This window comes from Eublepharis macularius, chromosome 11 (genome assembly GCF_028583425.1).
Source record: "Eublepharis macularius isolate TG4126 chromosome 11, MPM_Emac_v1.0, whole genome shotgun sequence".
Classification (NCBI taxonomy): Eukaryota; Metazoa; Chordata; class Lepidosauria; order Squamata; family Eublepharidae; genus Eublepharis; species Eublepharis macularius.
Window position 1 is genome coordinate 37,355,021 of NC_072800.1, and position 23,668 is coordinate 37,378,688.

Sequence of the window (23,668 nt, forward strand, 5' to 3'; positions counted from 1 at the left end):
ATTTTCCTTTTAAAAATTGGTGTGTGATTAAAATATGAAAAGGTCTGAAAGGAAGCGTTATTTATTGCCAGTAAAATCTAAATGTATCTAACTACTACAATCTAAAAAAAATGAGCCCAGCAACTGGCACCCTAATCACTGCAGAGGTGAGGAAGCAGGGTTGTCCTATCTGGCACCTAAGCTGGGGTGGGATGCTTGCACCCCTATAGCACACCAGCTACAGTATTGTCACAATATTTTATGAAATTCATGAAGTGCAGAGGAAAAAATTAACTTCCAGTATAGAAGTATGCAAAGGTTTAGATGATCCAAAAACATATTTTGAGCAATGGGGACTAAGGTTCACAAGAGCTATCCTAGCCATTTCAGTAGAAATAGTTTACACAAAGATGGGAATGGTTCCAATAAAATGATAAAATGTGGCTTGTCGCTATGAGAATGAGCTTGAACGATCATTGTGTTTCACACTCTTTCCCTCCGCTCCCTCTTCCCCTCATGCACAGGTCGATAAAAGCTTCATCTTTCACAGTAAACATCATTAGTCATTATGCCCAAACCACAAACTCTGATTTGTTCCCCGCAAACCACGTTTAAACTGTGGCTTGGAATCCCTTATATGGAGTTAAGAGAATAAACCATAGTTTGTGGCTCAAGCAGAATGAAAAACAATGAAACATCAACCCATACACAAGGGAAAGAGGAGCTGATACATAAGTTGTAGGATCCCCAGGCTCATTCACATCACAACATACTATGGTTAGTCATTACATCTGCCGTGCAGGATTGAGTTCCGGTAAAATGTCAAAGCTGCAACCCTAACTGCCAGGCAGGAGCAAGCACAACCAAGCACCGGCAGCATCATGGGGCCCCTTAGCTTGGGCCCTCTGGTAGCAGCATGATTGTGTCAGTTTAGCAGTTGTGGCCTCCTGTACCACCACAGAAGTACACAACGACTGAGCCAAATGCAGAGTTTGTATGCCACTGTCCATGTGTGAGCTGAGTGGCATTTACAGTGTTGGTTTGCAGCTCCACGGGGCCATTCTTGGCTTATGACAGAGCTTTTGAGACTTCCCATTCTGCCCCTGGTTTCATCAAGTCCCTCTGAACAAGTTCTTAGCTTAAGTGGCCAAGTGGCTACTTGGATTGCCACAATAAGGTGAGACAACACAACCCTAGGGTTCAGCTTCCTCCCAACTGTAGGCAGTGTGGGAGAAGGTGCAGTGTGTGGCTTGCACCTTTTCTTACCTCCTGGATCTGCATCCTCACTAGCTGGCAGCTGTGTGCAAACTAACAGTAGCTATCTCTGATGTGCCTTATCTATCATAGTCCAGTAAAAAATATGAACATTTGCCTTATTGTGCATATGGCAGAAAATAATACAATTAAATCATTTTTAAAAATTGGATCAGTCCTCTATGAATGATGCCATTATTTTAAATTTTTGGGGAGTTCAGTGTAGACATAATCACTGCATTTTTAATCTTGCTTCCAATACTGAGCAAATGCAACCCATGAAGCTACTAATTAACAATAATTCTTCATTTTCTCTCATTATAGTGACAATACAATATGATTAACTTTCCTCTAGGTTTGCCAACCTCCAGGTAGGGTCTGTAGTTCTCCTGGAATTACAAGTGATCTCCAGACTACAGAGAACAGTTCTCCAGGAGAAAATAGCTTCAGAGGGTGGACTCTATGGCATCACATCCCTGCTGAGTTCCCTCCACACCCACCTGGCTTGCAAGGAGGTGGCAGCTCTTTGCCCACTTGGGTCCATGCGTGCCCGGTCTGCAGTGGCTTCATGTGCACCCAGCCTGTGGTGAGAAGGAGTGCCAGGTTAGTAATTGGCCTAGGGTACCAAAAGACCAGGAACCAGCCCTGCTTACAGGTTGTTGCCATTTAATAACCAACTCTTTGAACTGGGCTCATGCAGTAATTTAAGGAGTGTTTAATTTAATTCCAGGTTTCAGCCATGGAATCTTTTTTCACTATGCCATCCTGAGTGGGATTACAACCTTCTATCTCTGTTGAAGTCAATGGCCTTTGATGGGTGTAACTCTACTTAAGATGGCACTGTCCATCATGGAACCTGGACAGTACTGAAAGAGAATGCCACCAAGCACATGCACCTTTCCCTCACTTCTGGTAATCATAGCAAATCCAAACACATCTAGGAATAGAAAGCCAGACTTTCAACACAGGAGTTCAAGCAGACTAAATTGGACATCTCTTATTATTTTTAAATATTAACCACTGAATGCAGGGACATAAATATAAATGTAAACAGTCTAGGTATAAGGTGCGGTTGCTTTTAAAGAATGATACAAAGTGGGCCTAAATTAACCAGTGTAAGTGAAGAATAGAGGCCTGTCACAGCTGTTAAGTCAATCCTCACACAAAAGCTCTCAATTATTGAAAACTGGATCTCTCTCTACCTGAGTATTACCAGAGTGATTGCAAATTTACATAAAAATTACCATGATCTGTTACTGCCTCCTTGCCTCGACCGTCAGTGTTGGTAAAAGATAAACAGGGAACGGCATTTTATGAGTCATTTTCCTTGTTTCAGTCAATTCTAACAATGAAAAACGTTTTGGGAGAAAGGAAGAGGAAAGCTTATCGAGTGGTTGGCTTTCAGAGCCAGAAATACAGCACTAGAGAACTGTGTCTCTTCAAGGGGTATTATCTGAACTTAGCTTTAAAGCTTCACTTATAACAGTGCTGTCTGATGGTTATTGTTGACTACTGCTAGGGTCAGGATGTCATTTTTGTTTTCTGGCCCTTTTACAACTTGAATTTCTTTGGTAAGTACAATTTTCTCCTACAAATATGGAAGAAGAGAACAGAAACCTGAACTGAAATTTGTACAAGTGTTGATGTAAATGTGGGGCACTCCAATCTGAACATAAGAAGAGTCTTTTTAGGAACAGAGAATCCTCTATTTCCCCTTTGTTCAGTTGGTGTCCTGCACCCTCTTGTGAGAGTCTAAAACACAAAGCTGCTTTCAAGCAACATGGTTTGGCTGCCTGCTTAACTTTACTAACCTTTCCACAGTTAATTGGCTTTGTGAGGTAGTCAAATGTTTGTCTTCTTTCCCCTCCTCTCCTGTAATACACAGAAAATAACAGATGTGGAGTCTTGGCTTCTATATCCCATTCAGGTAAGGAACTGTATGTGATGAGACCCAACAGAGTTATGTACCAGTTCAGCTAGCTGCATTTTATGTTTGTTTAAATTAAATTTTGTTTGGGAGGTTTAATTTGCACAATAGCTATTAAAACATATGCATGGCCAAAATACTAGAGTAAGCATTTTAAGCAAATATTAGAAAAGAGATGTGAACACAGAATATAATGTTATTTATTAATTTTATTTAGGAGATTGCCACCTCTTCAGAGTCCTGCTCGAGATGGCTTGCAATTAAAATGTTTCAATAAAGATTAGACATTAAAAGCAGCACAGAAAAGATAGCAAAAAACTATCCATAAAACAGACCTCTGGCCAGATCAGACCCTTTTTAAAAAGCTGGAAAGGAAATCACTAATTAATGGGGTAGAAAATGGCCAAATAAGACTTGCATATAAAATACATGCAGCTCTCTGTCCACCTTCTTCTTCTTGATAGTTTTGTCAGACCAGGCCTGCATGGAAAACTGAGAGGAAGAACAAGGCTGTATTTGGGGAATCTGACATTTTATCTGTAAGAAAGCCTCCATCTCCCTCTTTTCTTTAGAAAAAAACGCTCACACTGTGCAAGGATTTGGGGTTTGGCTTGATTCTAAGCTTTCTATGGACAAACATGATGGCTAGATCTGCATTTTTCCACCTTTGCCAGGCCCGACAACTTTTCCTATATCTATCTCAGTCCTCACCCCCTGCTCTTGGTGGAGAATCGCATCGCAGATTCTCCCTTTTGCAAAAAGCCACCCTGGATTTCCTGCCTCCTGTTACGTCCGCACACACACTCCAAGCTCCTAGAGGAAAACCTGAGCTGAGGTTTTTTGCAAGAGACAGAGAATCCCTCCACCGCTCCCCCCCCCCCCGGCAGAGAATCACATGGAGTAGCTGTTCTTTGTAAGACTACACTACCCAGGGAACATTGCAGGACCCGACACGTGCCCGGGCGTCTCATGTAGATTCTCTTTGAGTCCTGGCTTGGGTGCACCAATGAGTGAGAAGGAGCTGAGGAGCTGGCTGCCCTGGCTTACTTGTTTCACACTGGCCTACTGTCTTCCCTCACCGGCAACCCCCCAATGTTGGTCTCTGCAGTTGAGCCTCACTGAGGGGAGCCTGGCTCATACCTACCAAAGAGGCAGTCACCCAGAGAACCAGAGAAACACAGCTGTTTCAAGGGAGGGCTCCCAGCATCCTATTCTAGGCTCCATTCAAATTCCCTTGGCTGGACTCCCTCTCAGGCAGTGATGAGAGTGTGACTGTGGGTCAAGGCGACTGAGTACTTGCTCTTATAATTACCCTGTGATGGTGGGCTCATGACCCCTTGACTGTTTCCCTCACAGGATAAGAGCTCCAAGCAGCCATGGGACACAACATGCAGATGCAAATGAGCTCTTCCTTGTCAGAGGAGTATCAGTCATCTGGTTGCTGGCAGCACCTGTGACAATAGAGTTGCTGTTGCCCCCAGCCACTGACATTCTCCCAGGGCTTGGCAGATCTGGCTGTGGCTTACATGACATCAGGCCCCTTGCCACACATGTCTTTGTTTCCCTTTCAGGTAGGCTGCGACCTATCAGGAAGGCCAAGGTACATGGTTGTTCCAGTCCCTGGTGATCCTTCTTTGGTGCTATCCATGGTCAGCCCAATGAGCTGTTCCCCAAGCAGCCTGGGACTCAACCTTGCTCCTGAGACAGCAGCATGAGGAATGCCTTTTGTGGCTCCAACTGCTACACAAACAGGTGCAGCTCCCTTCCCGGGCAAGGGAAGCTGGCAATATGCATTGCCAACATCATCTTAACTTTTGGCAGTTCAATAAAGTCTGTGTAAAACAACAATTCCCTCCCTGCTTGTTTGTTTGCCTGTGGATGACAGTAGCTTTTCCCCACCCGCCACTCGTTCCTGGGCTGCCAGGGAAGTGGCAGCCCAAAGGACCCACCAGACACCTCTCCCCAATTGAGTGGCTTGGACTTCAAATAGAGCGGGGGGGGACTGTTGACCCTATGGGGCTGCAGCTGCCTGCTGTCTCTGTCCCACCCAGTCCCCTCCTCACATGGTGGTTGGTGGTTAGGCAAACAGGGTGGAATGTAGAGTTTCACCCATGTATGGGAGGGGGCTTTCAGAGGCTATGCAGATGCCCATGGTGGCCAGGAGGGCAAGGATGATCCATGGGGGGCAGGCCAGTCTGTGCTTTGTGCGCTCACACACATGGAGGGAAGCTCCCCATCCCTGTAGGCGTCTTCTCCAGTGAAAGTAGTGGACAGGTGGCTGCCTGCCATTTTCCCATTCTGATGGGGATCATTAACCCAGATAATATCAAAGAAAAAGAAGAGGTGAAGAGGGCTGTGGCCCCCCCCTGGATCAGTGCTTCCACATGGAAAATGGGTCCAGGGACATTGGAGCACGTGGCGTGAGAATGCAGCAGCTATCTTGCAGTACTTGCTGGGTCACAGTCCCAACTGGACCGGTCTAAGTAGTCCGAGGGCTGACCATGCTGGATGAGCCTCCCATTCCCTGTCTCCCCACCCACCATCTCCGGAGAGCCTTTTGGTCATGGCAAGTGGCCATCTCACTCCAGTGTGGGGAAGTCAGCCAGCAGCTGTGTGAGAACATGGGGTTGCCGTGGCAACTGCCAGAGCAAGATCACCGTTAACACCTCCCTGGCAGGGCACAGCCAAGAGAGGTTATCACTAGTACATCCCCCTCATCTGCAAACAGATCCTTGTGGCAGGCGGGGGGAGGGGTAGAGACCAGTGAGCAGACCACCATCGTCACACCATATGTGAGCAGCCTGGTGAGAGAGATGGGCCCTGTCCAGCGGGCCACACAGTGCCAGCATGGGAGGGTGTTGCAAGGCTACAGACGCGGGGGCAGTCCCCATAGTGAGGGTCCAGCTACTCAGGCTGTGTGGGGTGGCTAGGTACCCCCAGTAGAGCTGGGGGGGATTTGGGCCCATGCCCTACACAATCAGTGATAGGACCACCCTCTTGGTGCTGGGGGTCCCTCTGGACAGCATTCCGCCAGCTGGGCGCCTTGATGCGAGTGCTGTGACTTGTAGGGACATGTGGTCCGTGGCTGTCTGCTCTCTGGTGGGGGGGGGGGGTGGAGATGTTGATGGGCAGCCGGGATCACAGCATATGCATTGGCTGCGCCTTTGCTTGTCACTTGGGGCTGCTATGGGGGCTGCACAGCCACTGGGGGGTGCTGGCAGGGTTATTGGGAAAAGGGGTGTGTGCGCCTCCTGCTGTGGCTCGCTGCACCCTGCTGGGCTCAGCTGTTGGCATAGCTCTCCTGCAAGGGTCCTTAATGAGCAGATGAGCAGCACCGCAGGTATGCAGGTGTGCCATTGCCGGTGGCATGGTGGTCTTCAATACTGCGCTGTGTTACTTATTTACATTTTATATCCTGCAATTTTCTTAGCTTAATCATACCTGGTTATTTATAAACAATGAATATAAGGATAATTGAATATAATTAATATAATTAAAACCACAATAAAACAGTCAATGTATTAATGGCAGTGTCTAACATTAAAATCTTGCAATAACCAATCTTATCTGCACACAACGAAACAACCCACTAACAGCCTAAAAGTAGTAACATTTTACCACCAATAGCATACAGCTTTCACACTAGGCTTCTTCAACCAATCCTATTGAGTTCAATCTGATTGACAGAAAAGCTATTAAAATTATAATTAAATGTAAATTTTAATGTAAAAATGTAGAAATAAAGTCAGTCAGTAACTGCAAACTTCTCGTGGCTTAATTCCACCGGCTTACTTATTAAACTATGAATACAGGCAAATCCTTTAATGGATTAACTGTATCTGCCTAATAAGCTTTTAGAAGTTGCTAAAAATAACTAGTGGCTGATTCTACTGACACACTTTCAAAATCAGCCTGCTCTAAATTGTGTTTTTAAAAATCTTTGGGACCATGAAATGTCACCCACATATCCTTCAGCCTTTCTCAAAGGCACTAGAGAAGTAAACCCCATTCAAACTATTAGTCTTTTAACTTTTCCACCCACCAGGCAGCACAAGAAATAGTCTGTGGATAAGAAGCCTTCCATGTCTATTGTCATTGCAGACACACTTCTGGATACATAAACTGCCCACACTGTGATTCTCTCATCTGATGTAATGGGGGTGGGATGTACTTCTATATCCAAATCTATTGGTCGTTGCATGTGATTAACTGGCTGCAAATACAGCTGGATCAGTTCTGATTATAAACACCTAATAGGTGTTATAAAGTGAAAAAGGGGGAGGGGATCTAATTACAAATAAATTAACAAAAATAGATGAAAAAATACCCAAAGCATTCTGCCTAGTTCAAATTATTTTTATATGGGTTTTGGATTTTGCTTGTAAAATAAAAATTGTCTTCTATTATGCATAGAAATTAAGAAATGTGACCTTTGAGCACAGAGTTGCAAATATTCTTGTCCTGTAAAGATTTGTTCCTGCCCTAATAGAGGAATACTAGGATCAAGAATCCCCAAATGGGAGAAAAGAAGAAAGCCACTTTCATAAAGGATACTAAGGAATATGTGTGAGTCTATTGTGGCTTTCCTGTCATATGTGTATGCTCTTAATATGGGAGAGAATTCGAAAGAAATGACCCAAACGCAAGAATTAGTTACTGGGCAACCTGAATAATTAGAGGCTTCCAGAGGTTGAGCATTAACAGGCAGGGACATAACTAGAAAATAAAAGGTGCCCATTTTTCCCAAGGGTGGAGATAAACTAATTTTGAAAGGTACAGTCATGAGAAAAAGGCGATGACTAAAGAAGGGAACAGTCACTGTTTCTCAAAATATATGGGTGGTGCCCAGTCCAAGCCTATGTCAAGTTGATTCTTTGGTGCAGTGTTTATTGCAATTTGCTAATCTGAAGGGTGCAAAGTATAACTGAGAGGCAGCAGTAGATTGCCAGCTAAAACATGTACATTGTTTTATTCAAAAATGTTATTTTCCTTATGGCTTCCCCTAAATAGCATTTTTAACCATTGGTTGTGCTTTTACATTATTGTCTATGGGACAGTACAAGAGTGTCAGTAAAGGAGCTTCACTTAGGTTCAGCATCTAAAATGCTGTATTTTAATTTTTATATCCACTAATTGAGAAATTTTAATTGTGTATGGAATAGTGTTTTAATGTTTTTATAATGTTTTTATTGTTTTAAACTTTATGTAAAAATTGGATGTTGTTACACCGCCCTGAGCCTGTCTGACAGGGAGGGTGGTCTAGAAATGTAATTAAATAAATAAATAAATAAATAGGGAAGGAAAAATTAAAGGCTCTAGAAAGCATCAGCAGACTAAGATGGGTTAAGATCAGAGACTGTGAAGACTGATCAATGTGAAGATTAACAGGGACCAGGGCTCATTTCGAGGGGGAACGCGCAGGAATGCAGTTTTGGCAGTTCCCCAAAGAGGTCACATGTCATGTGGCCCCACCCACCTGACTCTCGGCCATTTTGGGCTTGTTTCGGCCTGGATTGGGGCCGAAACGGCCTGGATCAGGCCTCTGATGGGTGGTGGATCACTCTCCTGCTCATCAGCAGCCCAATCCTGACCATTTTGGGCCCCTTTTCAGCCCCTTTTTGCCATTTTGGGCCCAATTTCGGCCCTGAATGGCCAGGATTGGGTCCAAAATAGCCAGAATAGGTGATGTCAGGGGGTGTGGCATATGCAAATCAGTTATACTAATGACACACTTCCGGTGATGGCAAGAGGTGTGGCATATGCTAATGAGTTATGCTAATGAGTCCCTCCAGCTCTTTTTCTACAAAATGACCCCTGACAGGGACAAAGGTGTTTAGTCTGAATTGACTCAAGAGGTATATTGGTTATTCTACCTGTTTTTCTTGCTCAAGTTAATGATTTGGAAAAGCTGCCGAGTCAATATATTCAGTGGTGCTATTCTTGCGCCTATACAAGAATAAACTAAATAGGGAACTAACAATACTTAACACAGATCTCATGCTAAGTCTGCAGTCATCCTTGTGAGCAATGTCAGCAGGAGATAAGTGCAGGCTGGAGCCCGGGTGAATTCAGGACTACAGACAGTGCACCTGATCTTTGAATTAAGCACTGTGAGGACAGGCTCTAAACAGGCTTCATGTGTTTTATGGCACAAGGTTCAGCCTTAGACCTACTGTTGCAGTTGGGACTCTGCCTACCATTGCGAGCTGCATTCATTTAAATTAGGATTTGATTTACATGAAAGCTTCTAAAAATCAAAATTATTCAGACTGTATTTTCCTCATCACTAACTGACAATAGCCAGTCAGCACACACATAGCTGAAGAATATGGGATAACAGCTACCCTGGAGATTTAACCTTTCATTTTATAAGACAAACATGATGAAAATCAGGACCTGGCATCTTCTGAAGAGCTCTCTGCTCTACATTTCTTGCTTCAGCTATCCTATTTTTATCCTGCTCTTTCTCCAAGCCGCTCAGACACTGTCCATGGTTCTCTTTTCTTTGAGTGCATTATCTTCAGAACAAACCTGGAAATAGGCAAGGCCGAGAGAGAGTGACGGGCTCAAGCTCAGCATGTGAATGCCAGCATTGCATAGGGATTTTGAACCTGCCTCTTCCTAGCCCTTGTCTGATACTCTTACGCCACACTGGCACACAATTTGTTTATAATGTGAAAGTAAAACTATAATACTAATTGGCATTAGAAATGTATTTTTAATCAGTCATACAGTGGTTGAGCTTGTTTTGTATGTCCATCCTAGGTATCTCTAGTTAAGAGGATAAGAAATAACTGGCACAAGTAAGCGGCCTTTGCTTAAGATCTAGAAGAGCTGCAGCTTGTTGAGACAGAAAAAAAGATGGGTTAAATGGACCAACTCCCTCACTGTATAGAGCATCTCTATATAATCATGTGGAGTAATTTGGCATGGTCAGAAGTCTCTTGACCATTGTTGCTGGGGATGAACAACCTGTTAGAGGTCCCTAGTCCTCCTCTCCCCCCCCCGAAAGCTCCCCTAAAATTCTATGGGGGAAAAGGAATGACTATTCAGTTGATTTTTGATTTTGTAGCATACATATCCTAAGGATAAAAAATGATCTGCGTGTACCTGTGTGCCTGCTCTCCTTCACCATTACTTTCCCCATGTTTGTTTTTATATCTTGCTACAAAGCAATAACATACACATCCATCTCAGACGACTGCTATTGGAATTGCTTTTGAGAATGGTTTCCTGCCAATCCTGGGAGTGTGTTAGTTCCTAAATCTGCAAATGACCATGTATTTCCCCTTTCATGTTCCAGTGAGGATGGATTTTATGTGTTGAAAGCCGAAGCATTAAATGATATTTTAAGGCAATGAGCAACAGTATGACAGGATATATAAATAGCTGAGAAGAATCAGAAATGTCCGCAGCCCCAGTAAAAACCTCCACTGCAAGAGGGCAAAGCAATGAGACTAATTTTTTTTAAATGAAGTAGGAGGGGAAGAAAAAGGGTTGTGCCTTCAGCAAAATGAATGAAATTTGGCAAGTCTGTCACCAGCAATACATTTTCAGTAAGGACTAATGATTTGTAAAGATACTGAAGAGTCTAGAAACAGCGCCTCTCTGCACTGGTCTTTCCTACCAAGACTCTCTTTTCATTATTATCACATGTTCTTCCCTAACCTTTATGTGTGCTTACTCTATGCATTTTTAAATCCCCTCCCCCACACTTCCCCCCTTCCCTGCATTGGTTATTCATTTATTTTTAAAGTTGCTTCTTGCAGTAGCCTTGTCAAATACATTTTAAATTTTTATGAGATTCCCAAAAGGGCAACATGCATAGAGATTTAACCCATGCAATGCAAGCAATGAATACTAGGATTGACAAAATGATAGACTTCAGCTATCTCAGGGGTGGCCAAGGGTTAGCATTCTTAGTTTAAATAGAAACAACAGCATGATTCAATTAAATGTTAACAATTTGATTTCTTTTTAGCTTCCCTAATTTTTGAAGGCTCAGGTTAGAGAACAGTTAGAAAACAAAATACTTATCGAGCAATGTACATGTTAACCGTGGCACTTCCTGTGTTTTGTTTTTCTCCTGCAGTTCAAGCTGTGCTTTACTCCTGCCTTTAGGACACATTTGACAACCAGCCATACTGGCCAGCAAACTGAATGATGAACTGCACTTCCTACAGCCTTCAGGCAGGCTTTCTGCTGTTTTACATTTTTAAGTACTAGATAGAAATGTAATACATTAACAATGCAATCCCTTGCAAAGTTGGTCTAGGCTAAATCAGATTGCACGATCCCCTTCATTTTAAATAATAGAATCAATTTATAAAATGTTTAAAATGCTTCAGGGAGGAGTAATGGTTAGCGCTAGACTAGCCGATCAGGGCTGTGCAAAGTTGGTTCCATCTGTAAAAATAAAGAAATAGTGCTCCTAGCATAATTGGGGAGAGAATATTGTATCTCCAAATAAAAAGCAGTGAGTGTACTTCCACAGTAGAATCCGTGATCAAATTACGTATGTATGTATATGCTTTATTTTTTTTAAAAAAATAGATAACTTGCAGTCCATACCCAGTAATAAGCTTCCCAAACGAATCTCGAATTAATAAGGTTTTATGCTGCTTTTAGAAGACACTAAGATCTACTACACGTGACAATTTTCCAGCTCAGATACAATTTCTGTATAGGAAAACAGTAATACACTGTCTTACAACATACTGAATTTTTCAGTACCAGCACACAGAATGTGAAGCCATGATGGCCAATAGCATGTTGTTGTGTAAAAAATATAGAATGCGTATTTGTTAGGTATGATTATGTGCATGCATTTTCCTATACTTGTAGAAAAATCCTACAGGGAGTACATCTTCATGTTCAGGTTTTTTGGCTCACCATTAGGGAGTTCCAAAGTTGACATATAATTCGTGCGAATGCTCTCTTTTCCAGACACCATGGTTTACCATAGATAATTAAACAAGCCAAATGATGCTATTCAGCAAACACCTCCCTTTGGTAGACACTGTTGTTTGCCAGCAATTTCTAGCAAAATATACTATAGGAAGGGCAATGATTTTCTTATGAGAATGGGGAGTTAGGCCAGTGAGATGGGCACCTATTAGATGGTACCTCTAATATTATCTCAAGTCATATTACTGGTTTGTCTTGCAAACAACTCCATTTTGAATGTTCCGATCATTTGAAACGGCTTTTTATCAGGTTCCCCCTCTCCTTTTTTCCTTCAACACTACTGCTCACCTCTTCCTTCAGTTAAAAAAAAGCTGTCCTAGCCAGAATATAGCCACCCTATGGCAGCAATAATAGTCCCATGTCTATTATAAGAAGACAGTTGTTTTTGCTGGATATGAACACAAGTGAAATAGTAAGAGTACTGCTATATTCTCATATTAAAGGTCTGGAAAATGCCCAAGGCAATAACAATTGCAAATGATCCATAAAAACAGGTCAAGGATAGGCCTCATACTCCTTACCATATTGTGCTGCATTTTTGAAAGGTTTCTTTCAAACACCTCTGCTTTACTGGCGGAGAGACTGAAGGAGTGGCTTTCGGAAGTTATAGAGGAGGAGCAAGCAGGCTTTCTGCCAGACAGACAAATAAGAGATAATTTAAGGACAGTGATTGATGCTATTGAATATTATGATAAGCGTTGTGATAAAGAGGTTGGGTTCTTCTTTGTTGACGCTGAAAAGGCATTTGACAACTTAAACTGGGACTTTATGTTTGCCACTATGGAAAAGCTACAATTAGGAGAAAGATTCATCAGAGCAATTAAGGAAATTTACAGAGACCAGACTGCAGCAATTGTGGTGAATGATGAATTGACCAAGAAATTGACTATAAGCAAAGGAACAAGACAAGGTTGCCCGTTGTCTCCACTGTTGTTCATTTTAGTATTGGAGATTCTGATGATACAAATACGACAAGACGAGGAAATTCGAGGAATAAAAATAAAGGACTATTCATACAAGGTCAGAGCATTTGCGGATGACATAATGTTAATTGTAGAGGACCCACTGGAGAACATGCCAAAAGTGATAGATAAGATCAAGGAGTTTGGAGACTTGGCAGGTTTCTTCATTAACAAAAAGAAGTCAAAGATACTATGCAAAAACATGACTAAGCAGAAACAACAATTGTTAATGGAAACAACGGATTGTGAAGTAACAAGTAAGGTGAAATATTTGGGAATTGAACTGACTGCAAAGAATATAGATTTGTTCAAGAATAATTATGAAAAATTGTGGATTCAGATTGAGAGAGACTTGATTAAATGGAATAGGCTCAATCTGTCATGGTTGGGTAGGATTGCAGCGGTTAAAATGAATGTGTTACCAAGAGTGATGTTTTTGCTACAGACAATACCAATCATCAGAGACTCTAAACAATTTGAAAAATGGCAGAGGAAAATATCAGATTTTGTATGGGCAGGCAAGAAGCCTCGAGTGAAAATGAAAGTTTTACAAGAGGCAAAGGAAAGAGGCGGAATGCAACTGCCCAACCTGAGACTTTACCACGATGCAATCTGCCTAGTTTGGTTGAAAGAGTGGATGACATTAAAGAACAAGAAACTATTAGCCCTAGAGGGATATAAAAAAATATTTGGATGGCATGCATACCTATGGCATGACAAAGTAAAGGTCAACTCGATGTTCCTGCACCATTTTGTACGGAGAAGTCTATACACAATCTGGAAGAAGTACAGAATTTATCTACAAGAAGGAACTCCTTGGTGGGTGGTTCCATATGAGGTGATAGACCCGAGAGCTGTTGATAACGAAAGACAATGTTTGACTTATAAAGAAATAACTAAAATAGAAGCATCTAAACTTAGAATAAAGACGCAAGAGGAACTATCACCGAATTACGACTGGTTCCAGTATAGACAGATCAGAGATTTGTATAACTCGGACTCTGTAAAGGGAGGTATACGAATAGAGAATTCGGAACTAGAGCAGACCCTTCTTAAAGAGGACAAGAAAAGAATATCCAAGGTATACCAAGTACTGTTGAAATGGTATACTGAGGATGAGACAGTTAAAACACAAATGGTGAAATGGGCTATAAATTTTAACAAAGAGATAACAATGGAGGCATGGGAATACTTGTGGAAGACTACAATGAAGACAACGACATGTACAAATATTAAAGAGAATATCTATAAAATGATTTATCGTTGGTACATGACACCAAAGAAGATTGCGCTAGGGAATTTGAACACTTCTAATAAACGCTGGAAATGTAGGAAGCATGAGGGCTCCCTCTATCATATGTGGTGGTCGTGTGAGGTAGCTAGGCAGTACTGGGGGGAAATAATAAGAGAAATGAGTGAAATTTTACAATTTCAAATAAATAAGAACCCAGAACTCCTGCTACTAAACTTGGGAATGGAGGGAATTCCAGCCCATCATAGGACGTTGATATTTTATATGACAGCAGCAGCTAGACTTTTGTATGCGCAAAAATGGAAAGTACAAGAAGTGCCAACTATTGAAGATTGGACCTACAAATTGCTGTACATGGCAGAAATGGACAAGATGACAAGAAAACTGAGAAATCTGGACTCAGGGCAGTTTAACACAGATTGGGAGAAGCTGAAACAATATCTGGAGAAGAAATGGGAGGTGGGAGGAAAACTGTGGCAGTTTGAGAACTACTGAAGTATAATAAAATGTAGAGGGGGGTGACTTTACCGGGGGGGGGGGGAAGAGATAAATGTGAATTTATAAGCAGTTAGATTAACAGATTGATATATATATAGATATATATTGGTTAATAAATAGAATATTGATAGAAAATAATTAAGGATAAGGATTAAATATACGGATTGAGTAATCAACAATATTTTCTTTCTTTGATAAGATTTGTATAATGCACCAAACTGAATGTATAGACGAGTCAAATTGATTGACTATGTGACGAGAGTTATATAGAATTACCATAAAAAGATAGAATGAGTAATACATAGAGAATAAGTCAAATTGTTTGATTTAAATGTGTAAGATTTTTATGGTTTATGATATATAGGTTTATGATATATAGAAATATTCAAAATTGGAAAATGGGATAAATTGTTTATCCAAGATGGAAACAAAGACTTACAGTTTGGGTATACAATAAGAAAAGTAGTTAAGGATGTACTGCTTAGTATAATGGAGAATATGTATTTGTTTTAGATAGAGAAATTTAATAGAAGTAAGGGAAAAGGGACAAAGGGTTGGAAAACTGTTGGAAGTCAACAAAAGGGGGGGAAAGGGAGGGGGTTAGAAATGAAAAATTTGGGGAAAATTGAATGTAAATGTAAAAATAACGGATTCTAACCCAATAAAAATTTTTTCAAAAAAAAAAAACACCTCTGCTTGGTGGAAATTGTTGTTTGCCAGCACTTTCTGGGAAAATATGCTATAGAAAGGCTAATGATTTTGAAAGGGTTTCTTTCAAAAATAGGTCACAAAAGGCAGAACTTGTTTATGGCTTTAGACTTTAAACTCTAGAATTCACCAGCTATTACCAGACACATGAGTTCAGCTTTATGGGAAGATATCTAGGGGAGGTTATCTGAAAAAAAATCTGAAATACATATCTGAAAAATCGGAGGATATCTGGGGGAAAAACCTTAAGTCAACATACCACCTGAGTTTGCCATGTCCTAGTTCCAAAACAATAGACACGACGGCTGCTGGTTGCATATCTGCTATTAGAGAGCAGGTGGGCCTATTTAGTACTTTTTTTTTTTGCAGGATTTGAGTCCAATGGCACCTTAAAGAGCAACATGATTTTCAGGATATAAACTTTCGAGAGTCAAAGGTATCTGAAGCAGGGAGTGCTGACTCTATAGCTCATACTCTGAAAATCTTGTTGGTCTCTAAGGTGTCACCAGACTCAAATTCTGCTGTTCTACTGCAGACCAACATGACTACGTACATAGTACTTTTTGGTTATTATCTTGCCCTTCCTCCAAGGAGTTCAAATTGAGTCACGGTTCTCTGTTCCTTAGTTTATCCTCACAACAACCCTGTGAGGTAGTTTAGGCTGGAACAGGCGGAATCGCGTTACAGGGCAGAGATTTAAAACAGGGCCTCTCACGGAGCTTGGCCCAACACTCTAACCACTACTCATATTGCCTCTAAGATGCGGCTTTCAGGCAGGCTCTCTTTTTCAAGACAGTAACAGAGAATGCAAGGCGAGAGCCGACAGTTTCAGCGAAAAGTATCGCATTCGGGGGCGCTTCGCGTGGCTCCTCCCGCCGACAACAAAGCCTCGTGAAGGCTCGAAAGGTGCGGCAGAGAAGCCAAAGGCGCGACGCCTCAGCGTGGGGGTGCTTGCGACCAAACGGCCTTTTCCCTTTGTTTTCGTCACCCGCCCATCCATCAGGACGGCCTGGTGACTAACGGGCTGGCTGAGGCGTTGGCCGGGGCGACAGCGCCGATAACAGAGCGGCGGGCACCGAAGGAGCGCGGCCGCCGGTGTCTCCGTCCTCCCGAGGCCCGCCTCCTCGGCGCTCGAGGGCCAACATCCGGGTTCCTGTCAACGCTGCCGGTTCCTCTTCTTGAAGCCCGCAGCGCCATAGCAGCGCTTTGCTAGGCTGGGGAAGGGAGGGGGAAGCGAGGCAGGCAGCGCGCCCGCGCGCACAGGCGAAGATGGCGGCGGTGGTCGGAGGGAGAGCCGGTTCCTTCGGTTCTTGTTCTTCGCCGGGGCTGGGCTCGGGCTACGGGGCGGCCGCCTTCAACGCCACCAACAGCGGCTCTGACCAGCGAGCGGGCGGTGGCGACGATGACGACGGGCAGAACCTCTGGTACGGGAGCCCCCCTCTTTCTTCTCCCTCCCCTCCATCTCTGCTCGCTGCTGAGAGGGAGACCGTTACTCCCCCCGGCTCCGCCCCGCCCACCGCCACCTTCGCTGCGGGCCAGGTGCTCTTCCCGCGCGCCTCTCGCCCCTCACCTGCCTGGCGCCTCCCCGGCTCCTTTCAAAATAGGATGACCTGGGCAGATCCCCTTTGCGGGTCGCTTCTCCTCCTCGGAGGCGCTGTCTCATCCTCCTTCATCCCCCTCACCCTTTACACCTTTATTGTTATTTTTTTTGCCTTGCCCATCAGCACCGTGTGGGGTGGGGCTTGCAGAAGGTCTGGGTCCATTCAAAGAGACCGGGTCCTAGGTGATATGAAAGACCTGCTCCTGAGGCCCTGAAGAGTTGCTGCCAGTCACAGTAGATAAGATTGCTGGCTCCGTATAAAACGGCTTTGTGGGTTCCCCTAGATTTCTCAGGATCTGAGCCCAGTGGCAGCTTAGAGACCCACAAGATTTTCAGGGGATAAGCTTTCGAGAGTCAAAGCTCCCTTCTTCAGATGCCAGAGTCAAAGGGGGCTTTGACTCTCAAAAGCTTATCTTCTGAGATTTTTGTGGGTCTCTAAGCTGCCACTGGACTCAATCCTGCTGTTCTCCTGCAGACCAACACGACTACCAACCTGAAACTAGATTTCTCAGTCACCTCCATTGAGAGGTGCCTGTGGCTCCCTTACCTGCCCTTTTTCATTGGCCTTGTTCTTCTGGCAGGTCCTGCATCCTCAGTGAGGTGTCCACTCGTTCCCGATCTAAATTGCCTTCGGGGAAAAACGTTGTGTTGTTAGGTAAGTGGTCTCTCTCTGTTCTCCCTCAGGCTGGGCCTCTCTACTCTGTTGTTCACCTTACACGGAGGGTGTGTGCAGCATACCATGTTGTGTTTTGTATGTTATGGAGAAGGGAGGGGTAGCGGTTCATTGCAGCGGTTCATTGAGCACTCACTGCTGCAGGCATCTGATTGGGACCCCAGTGCTGAATGAAACATAAGTATTGTAAAATTCACCCTTTATACTCATAACATGAACATGAATTGCTTATCATCAGTTTGTCACTCTTGATTTCTGGCTTCCCAGGTCCATTTCGTGGCCTCTTCCATTTGTTGGCTGGCAGCCCAGGAAGATGAGCTCTGCCCACATGCATAAGATCTGTCGAGATGGCATTGTTGTCACAAATGTGTGGCAGCAGTGGCCTCTTTCTCTGCTGGCTTGCATTAGGCTTTGCTGTCCCCATCCATTATATTCCACTTCTTATTCTGTAGAAGTGATGCTGTCATTTGGATGTCTGAGAGAAAACACCTGAATTTCAGCCTGCTATGATGTATCTGCCCAAGCAGACTCTTTCTCCTCCCCACCCCCAATGTGTCTGATGAACAGCTGGTATAGTCTGAATCGCCTCCGGAATGGTGTCTGAATTGTGGGCTTTGCTATTGAGAAGTGCATTGTGAAAAATATGTTTGTTTTCCCAGCACTACTCCAGCTGATCTCTTAATATAGTTAGAAATAGTGCCCCCAGCAAGCTTATCTCATGACATTCTCATTTAGCTGTTTTCTCAAAAGTGTGGTTAGGCACTGCAGTGGCTGATTCAAGCAGTTTCTGACCAAAATTATTTTTACTTTTGAGGGCAACTGCACTGGGGTTTTGCCCCTTTGGAACAAAATGCTGATGTTGTTGTGTTAGGACTTTCCTGTCAAGCATTGTTCCTGACTACCATACCAAGTGGCAGGCTGCTTTCCCTGCCAGCAGATCTGTTTATGAGTAAGTGCCCCAGACTACTGCTTGACACAGCAGTCTGAGGCACTTAATTACTTCCTGTGCTGCTTAGTGTGCAGGTAATGCAGGTAAGCCAGGAGAAGCACAGCAATCAGCAGGAGGAATTGGTCTCTCCATGTGGTGAATAAAATTTTGAAAGAGAATTGGTGTAGACACTTTAAGTAGTAAATGCTGGCAAAAACTGAAATAAGAACCCATGTTTTTCCAAAATACAAATAATTCATAAAGAGTAAATGTATATGAGACTAAGTAATAGAGTTTGTAAAGCTAAAAATGTGCCATGCAGCTCTGCTGCAAGAAGATTGTACAGGGGGGAAATTTTGGACAAAATGATGAATTTTCTTTTCATCAAATGTGCAATAATAAAATTGCTTTGGTGGCTTTCATCAAAGGTACAAGTAGTCCGTTACTTTGTCTTCAGCAGCACTGCCCAGATGTTCCTGGGAATCTTGCAAGCATGGCATGATGAGAGATTTCTTAGCATCTTGGTGGAAGCAGTGTTCTTGGTTGTCGTAGTTTCTAATGATTAATAGAGCTAACCCACCTACCCACCCCTTGACATGGATTTATCATTTTTTTAAAGTTATCTATGTTATCCTTGCATCATCCTGTGCCAGTGAATTCCATACCTTAATTGTGTCTGTGCTAGTCAGTTTCACTGAGATTCCAGTTCTAAACAAGATAATTGTTACTTACTTTTCAATTGAATTTATAACTTCATTAAATTCTATCACATCTGCACTTTATTTCTTTTGCTGTTCTTTTAACATTCTAAGCCTCCCTGCAAGAAAGATAATTCCCTCTCTGATCCTAGTTGTCTTTTTATGTAAACTATTTAGTAACACTTTTACCTATTGGGTATGTACTGACTATAATGTAACCAGGTGAGTTAAAAATACAATGTGAAAATAGCATGAAGATCTAACAAACTGTGATTTTGCCTGCTTTAAGTGACTGTGGGCTGGTGCAGTCGTTTTCATAATAATTGTTAATAGGTTAGGAACAGGTTGTAGGACTGCCTCCCCAAGCATTCCATGAAGGAGGGTCCCCTCATAACCAAGGGTAAAACCAACCCAAGAAACAGCCCTTGTCTGTTTGCTTACCATGGTGCCAGTGTCATTCTTGTACTTAAGAGAAGAGGAGGGAATTATGTCTGACAGAGGCGATGCCAAGGGAGGTGCATGAAATCCTATGGCCCATTGCCAGTCTCTTGGGCTGTGAGCTAGAACAACATTACGTATGCTACACTGATGATTTCTCTTTCTGCTTGTTCAATACATTGCATTGACTGAGAGATTACAGTCCCATATGACCTATAAATGTTAGGCTCATCAAGAATGTAACCATTTGGGAGCAAGAGGTACTATCTTGGCAGCTTCACTTTTTTTTTTACTAAGTATCTGGCAATGCTGAATTTTATTTCAATGAGTATAGCTCATTAAGATGTAGCATGTCAATAGGCACCTCTTCTGCTATTTTAATGTGGCACATTTGCATTTATTTTATATGCTACATGTTTTGTAGCTACTCTTCTTTCTGTGTGTCTGTGGTGGTAGAGAGTGCCCCAAGTCATAGTTGACTTATGGTGACCCCTGGTGGGGTTTTCATGGCAAGAGACTAACAGAGGTGGTTTCCCATTGCCTGCCTCTGCAATTTGTGCTTTTGTTAAATGTCCTATGTGAAAAATTATAAGCGTTGTATCAGCACTTGTAATACAAAATGCATTTGCTGTGCAGTCCACTACTATAAATCTGTGTCCCCAGACACGGATAATATCAGCCAGTGATGTTGGTTTTCCAGGAAAAGTTTCTGGAGAACTATCTGATGCAAATTTATTTAAATGTTAACAAAAGAAGACAAATACACCATATACAAGCACTGGAGTTGTTCATGTTTTATTTCTCACATTTAGACCATATAACAAGTTTGATTTGCAGCACAACAGCCCTAACAACTCTAAACACAGACTATATTTACATACATGGGCTGGAAAATTCACTGGAAAAATATAGCAATGAGAAATTTTCCACCCCAAATAACTGATATCACCAGTGGGCATATATGGAAAAAGCTGTATGAAAACCACTCAAAATGTTTGTATAAATAAGAATTTGCTAGGGGACCTCAGAAAACTATTATTCTAGCATGTGTCTGCAAGTTCATTCCCCAGCATGATCCCTTCTGTGGTTCATTCCATGGTGAACCACAGAAGGAGTCCTGTAACTGCATATGCAAGGGATCCTGACAAACATGGGTTTGAATCCCCTTTGGCCACATATACATGTGGTCTGTGGCTCAGTCATAGGGCACATTCAATGTACCCATAAATTCCCAGGTTTTATTCCTGGCATCTCCAGTTAAAGGATCTCAGGTGGCAGAAGCTGGGAACTCTTCTCTGACATCTTGGAGAGCTAGCTTGTGAGCTACTGGTAGCTTGCCCACTACTGCAGAATAGCTTGTGCATCCCCTAGAAAACTCAGAAAACAATTGCAAAAATATCAGTTCTAGGTTTAAAAAAAATTTCACTGACTGTTTCTCTGTGCGGCTTAGTCCATGTTCTGATTCTAGGACAGAACAAAACTTCCCTGCATGGGAAGTAGCTCTCATTAAAGAAAAGGTTGGTAACTCCTGGAGTCGCAGTACTGAGCCAGATGAAATGATGGTGTAACTCAGTTTAAGGCAACTTTATATGGGCTTAAAGGCTAACTTATATGTTCAACTGGTGCGAGACATATAGAATGAAGACCAAACATTACAAATTCCTTGTGGCCTCCATCAAGGACTTTAGATATCCCATGTGTACTGGGAGTTCTGTGTTTCCCTGCATGTGGGGACTCAGTGCTGGTCATGATTATAATGCATGTGGAGAAGGGGCTTCAGCCTCCTCTCAACCCGTGTTGAAGACCTTTTTCATATGTGCCAGAATCCAGATCCATATTGAGCCCAAGCATGTCTGGATAGAACTCACGTGTGATTCAAGGTCCTCATGGCAGCTACGAGGACTTTGTAATGTGTGGATCAGCCTAGACTTGATAAAAAGCAATTTTTTAAAAAGTTTGTGTTCAATACTGTACAGCCTAATATGATGGTTCCTAAAGTATATACTACTTCCAAAGTTATTTTAAAAGTGCATGAAGAGAAGGGTAAAAATGGCTGAGTAGTCACATTTTTAATTTGTGAAAATAGACACACAAATCTGAAATGTGGGAATAGCAGTGAAGCTTCTAAGAACTTCACCAGATGTCTGTCTACTAGATTTGTCTCTGGACATCTTATTGGAGGCCTTTGAAGTGATCACATACAATTGCAAAGAAACTTGCACCTTTGGAAAGGCAATTATATCGATTAAGCTAGACGATGGCATGCCAGTGTGCCTTCTGAAGTTGTGTACCGTGTGCAGTTGTATAGGCTGTACGCCCCATCTAAAGTTGTTTATAGTAGATAACAAGTGTGCATATGTCTTCTAAAAACTGGCTCTATTTCTCTGGATCCCCTCCCCCACTCATTTATTTATTTATTATTTATTTATTAGACTTATAGTCCGCTCTCCCTGCAATGCAGGCTCAGAGCAGATCATAACCCAATTAAAACACAATACAATATACAATGAATAATATATATCTAAAAGCAATTTAGATATATATGGCAGCAAAATTTAAACAAATAGCGGATTTCACAGTCCTGCAAAATCACTGGGTCTGCGGAGGCTAATACACAGCAATGAGCTAAAAACAAGGTCTTCCCCCCACCCTTGGTAGGAGGCCGAGAGGAATCTTACATCTTGCGTATTTACTCAGATTGGGGGAGGGGGTTGCCTTGATTGGTTTCTTACTGAGTTGAAGGTGCCAATTTTGCTAACAGCTTGCCTTACTTGTAATTGAGGAATCTCAGAAAGAATGCATTGTTCTAATCTGTCTCAGGTTGCTTCAGCATAATCACATTAAAAAATCTGTGCCATAAGCACTGGAATTGCTTAATGTATGTTTACTACTGCTGGATATTGTGGAGAGCATAGATTTATTTTCTTTTGCAGAGCTATTAGAATTTCTCCTAATGGGCTGTATTCAGGCAATATTTATTTTTTAGTTGAGATATCCTATTTCATCAGAGCCCCTGCAGAAGTTTACAAGAACTGTAGAAAGCAGATAGAACTTTTTAAAACGTTTCAATTAAAAAAGTTAAAACTATGAATAGACCTTCTTGAAGAGGTATGCATTGGAGGGAGAGAAGAGATTGCAAAACATAATTTCAAAATATTTAAAGCACTACAGAAACAAAAACTAAGGGACCCCCCCCTTTAGTGAATCTGAGTAGGGTGGATTTTGCAATTGAATCTTTGTCTTCTTTCTACCTCTCTCCCCCTTCTGGATTGAAATTCAATCTGTGGGAGTGTAGTGAGCAGTTGAGCACTCTAAGAAGGGAGTGTTCATTCATTCCTGCAGCAGGGGGGGAACCATCCCACTCGTGGAGAACATTATTTGTTTTGAAACTGGGGACAGAGGGTGCAATTCTGAGAAGATCCAGGCTCTTTGGTTTCTCATGGTACTGCATGGGTCTGATGCAGTGAGCTCTGACTCACAAAAGCTTTTGCTGGAATATATATTTAGTCTCTAAAGTGCCTCTCTGAACTGTTTTTGTTTTACTGCTTCAGAGTTCAGACTAAGACTGACATCCGGAACAGTCCAGAATGAGTGGCTTTGCTGCGGATAATGCTGCTACATTTTCTTATAAAACATTACTGCTGACCGGTTACATTTAGTAGGCTGTATTTTTTTAATATTAACATGTTAGTGTTCTTGTATAATAGAAATGTGGTAGATTCTAAGGCGATTTAGGTTTATCATATGTTTCAGTCTTTACTGATTAAGAAATTGAAAGAGGCTA

General features: G+C 42.4%; 1 protein-coding gene across 1 annotated transcript in view; it reads left to right on the forward strand.

Moving 5' to 3' along the window:
- Window positions 1–16,696: 16,696 nt before the first annotated feature.
- DYNC1LI1 (dynein cytoplasmic 1 light intermediate chain 1) overlaps window positions 16,697–23,668 on the forward strand; it is a 30,978-nt gene continuing 24,006 nt past the window's right edge. The window contains exons 1-2 of the mRNA XM_054992026.1: window positions 16,697–16,971; window positions 17,729–17,802. Coding sequence (XP_054848001.1) covers window positions 16,817–16,971; window positions 17,729–17,802 — 229 coding nt within the window. The 5' untranslated portion in view covers window positions 16,697–16,816. The remainder of the gene's footprint in view (window positions 16,972–17,728; window positions 17,803–23,668) is intronic.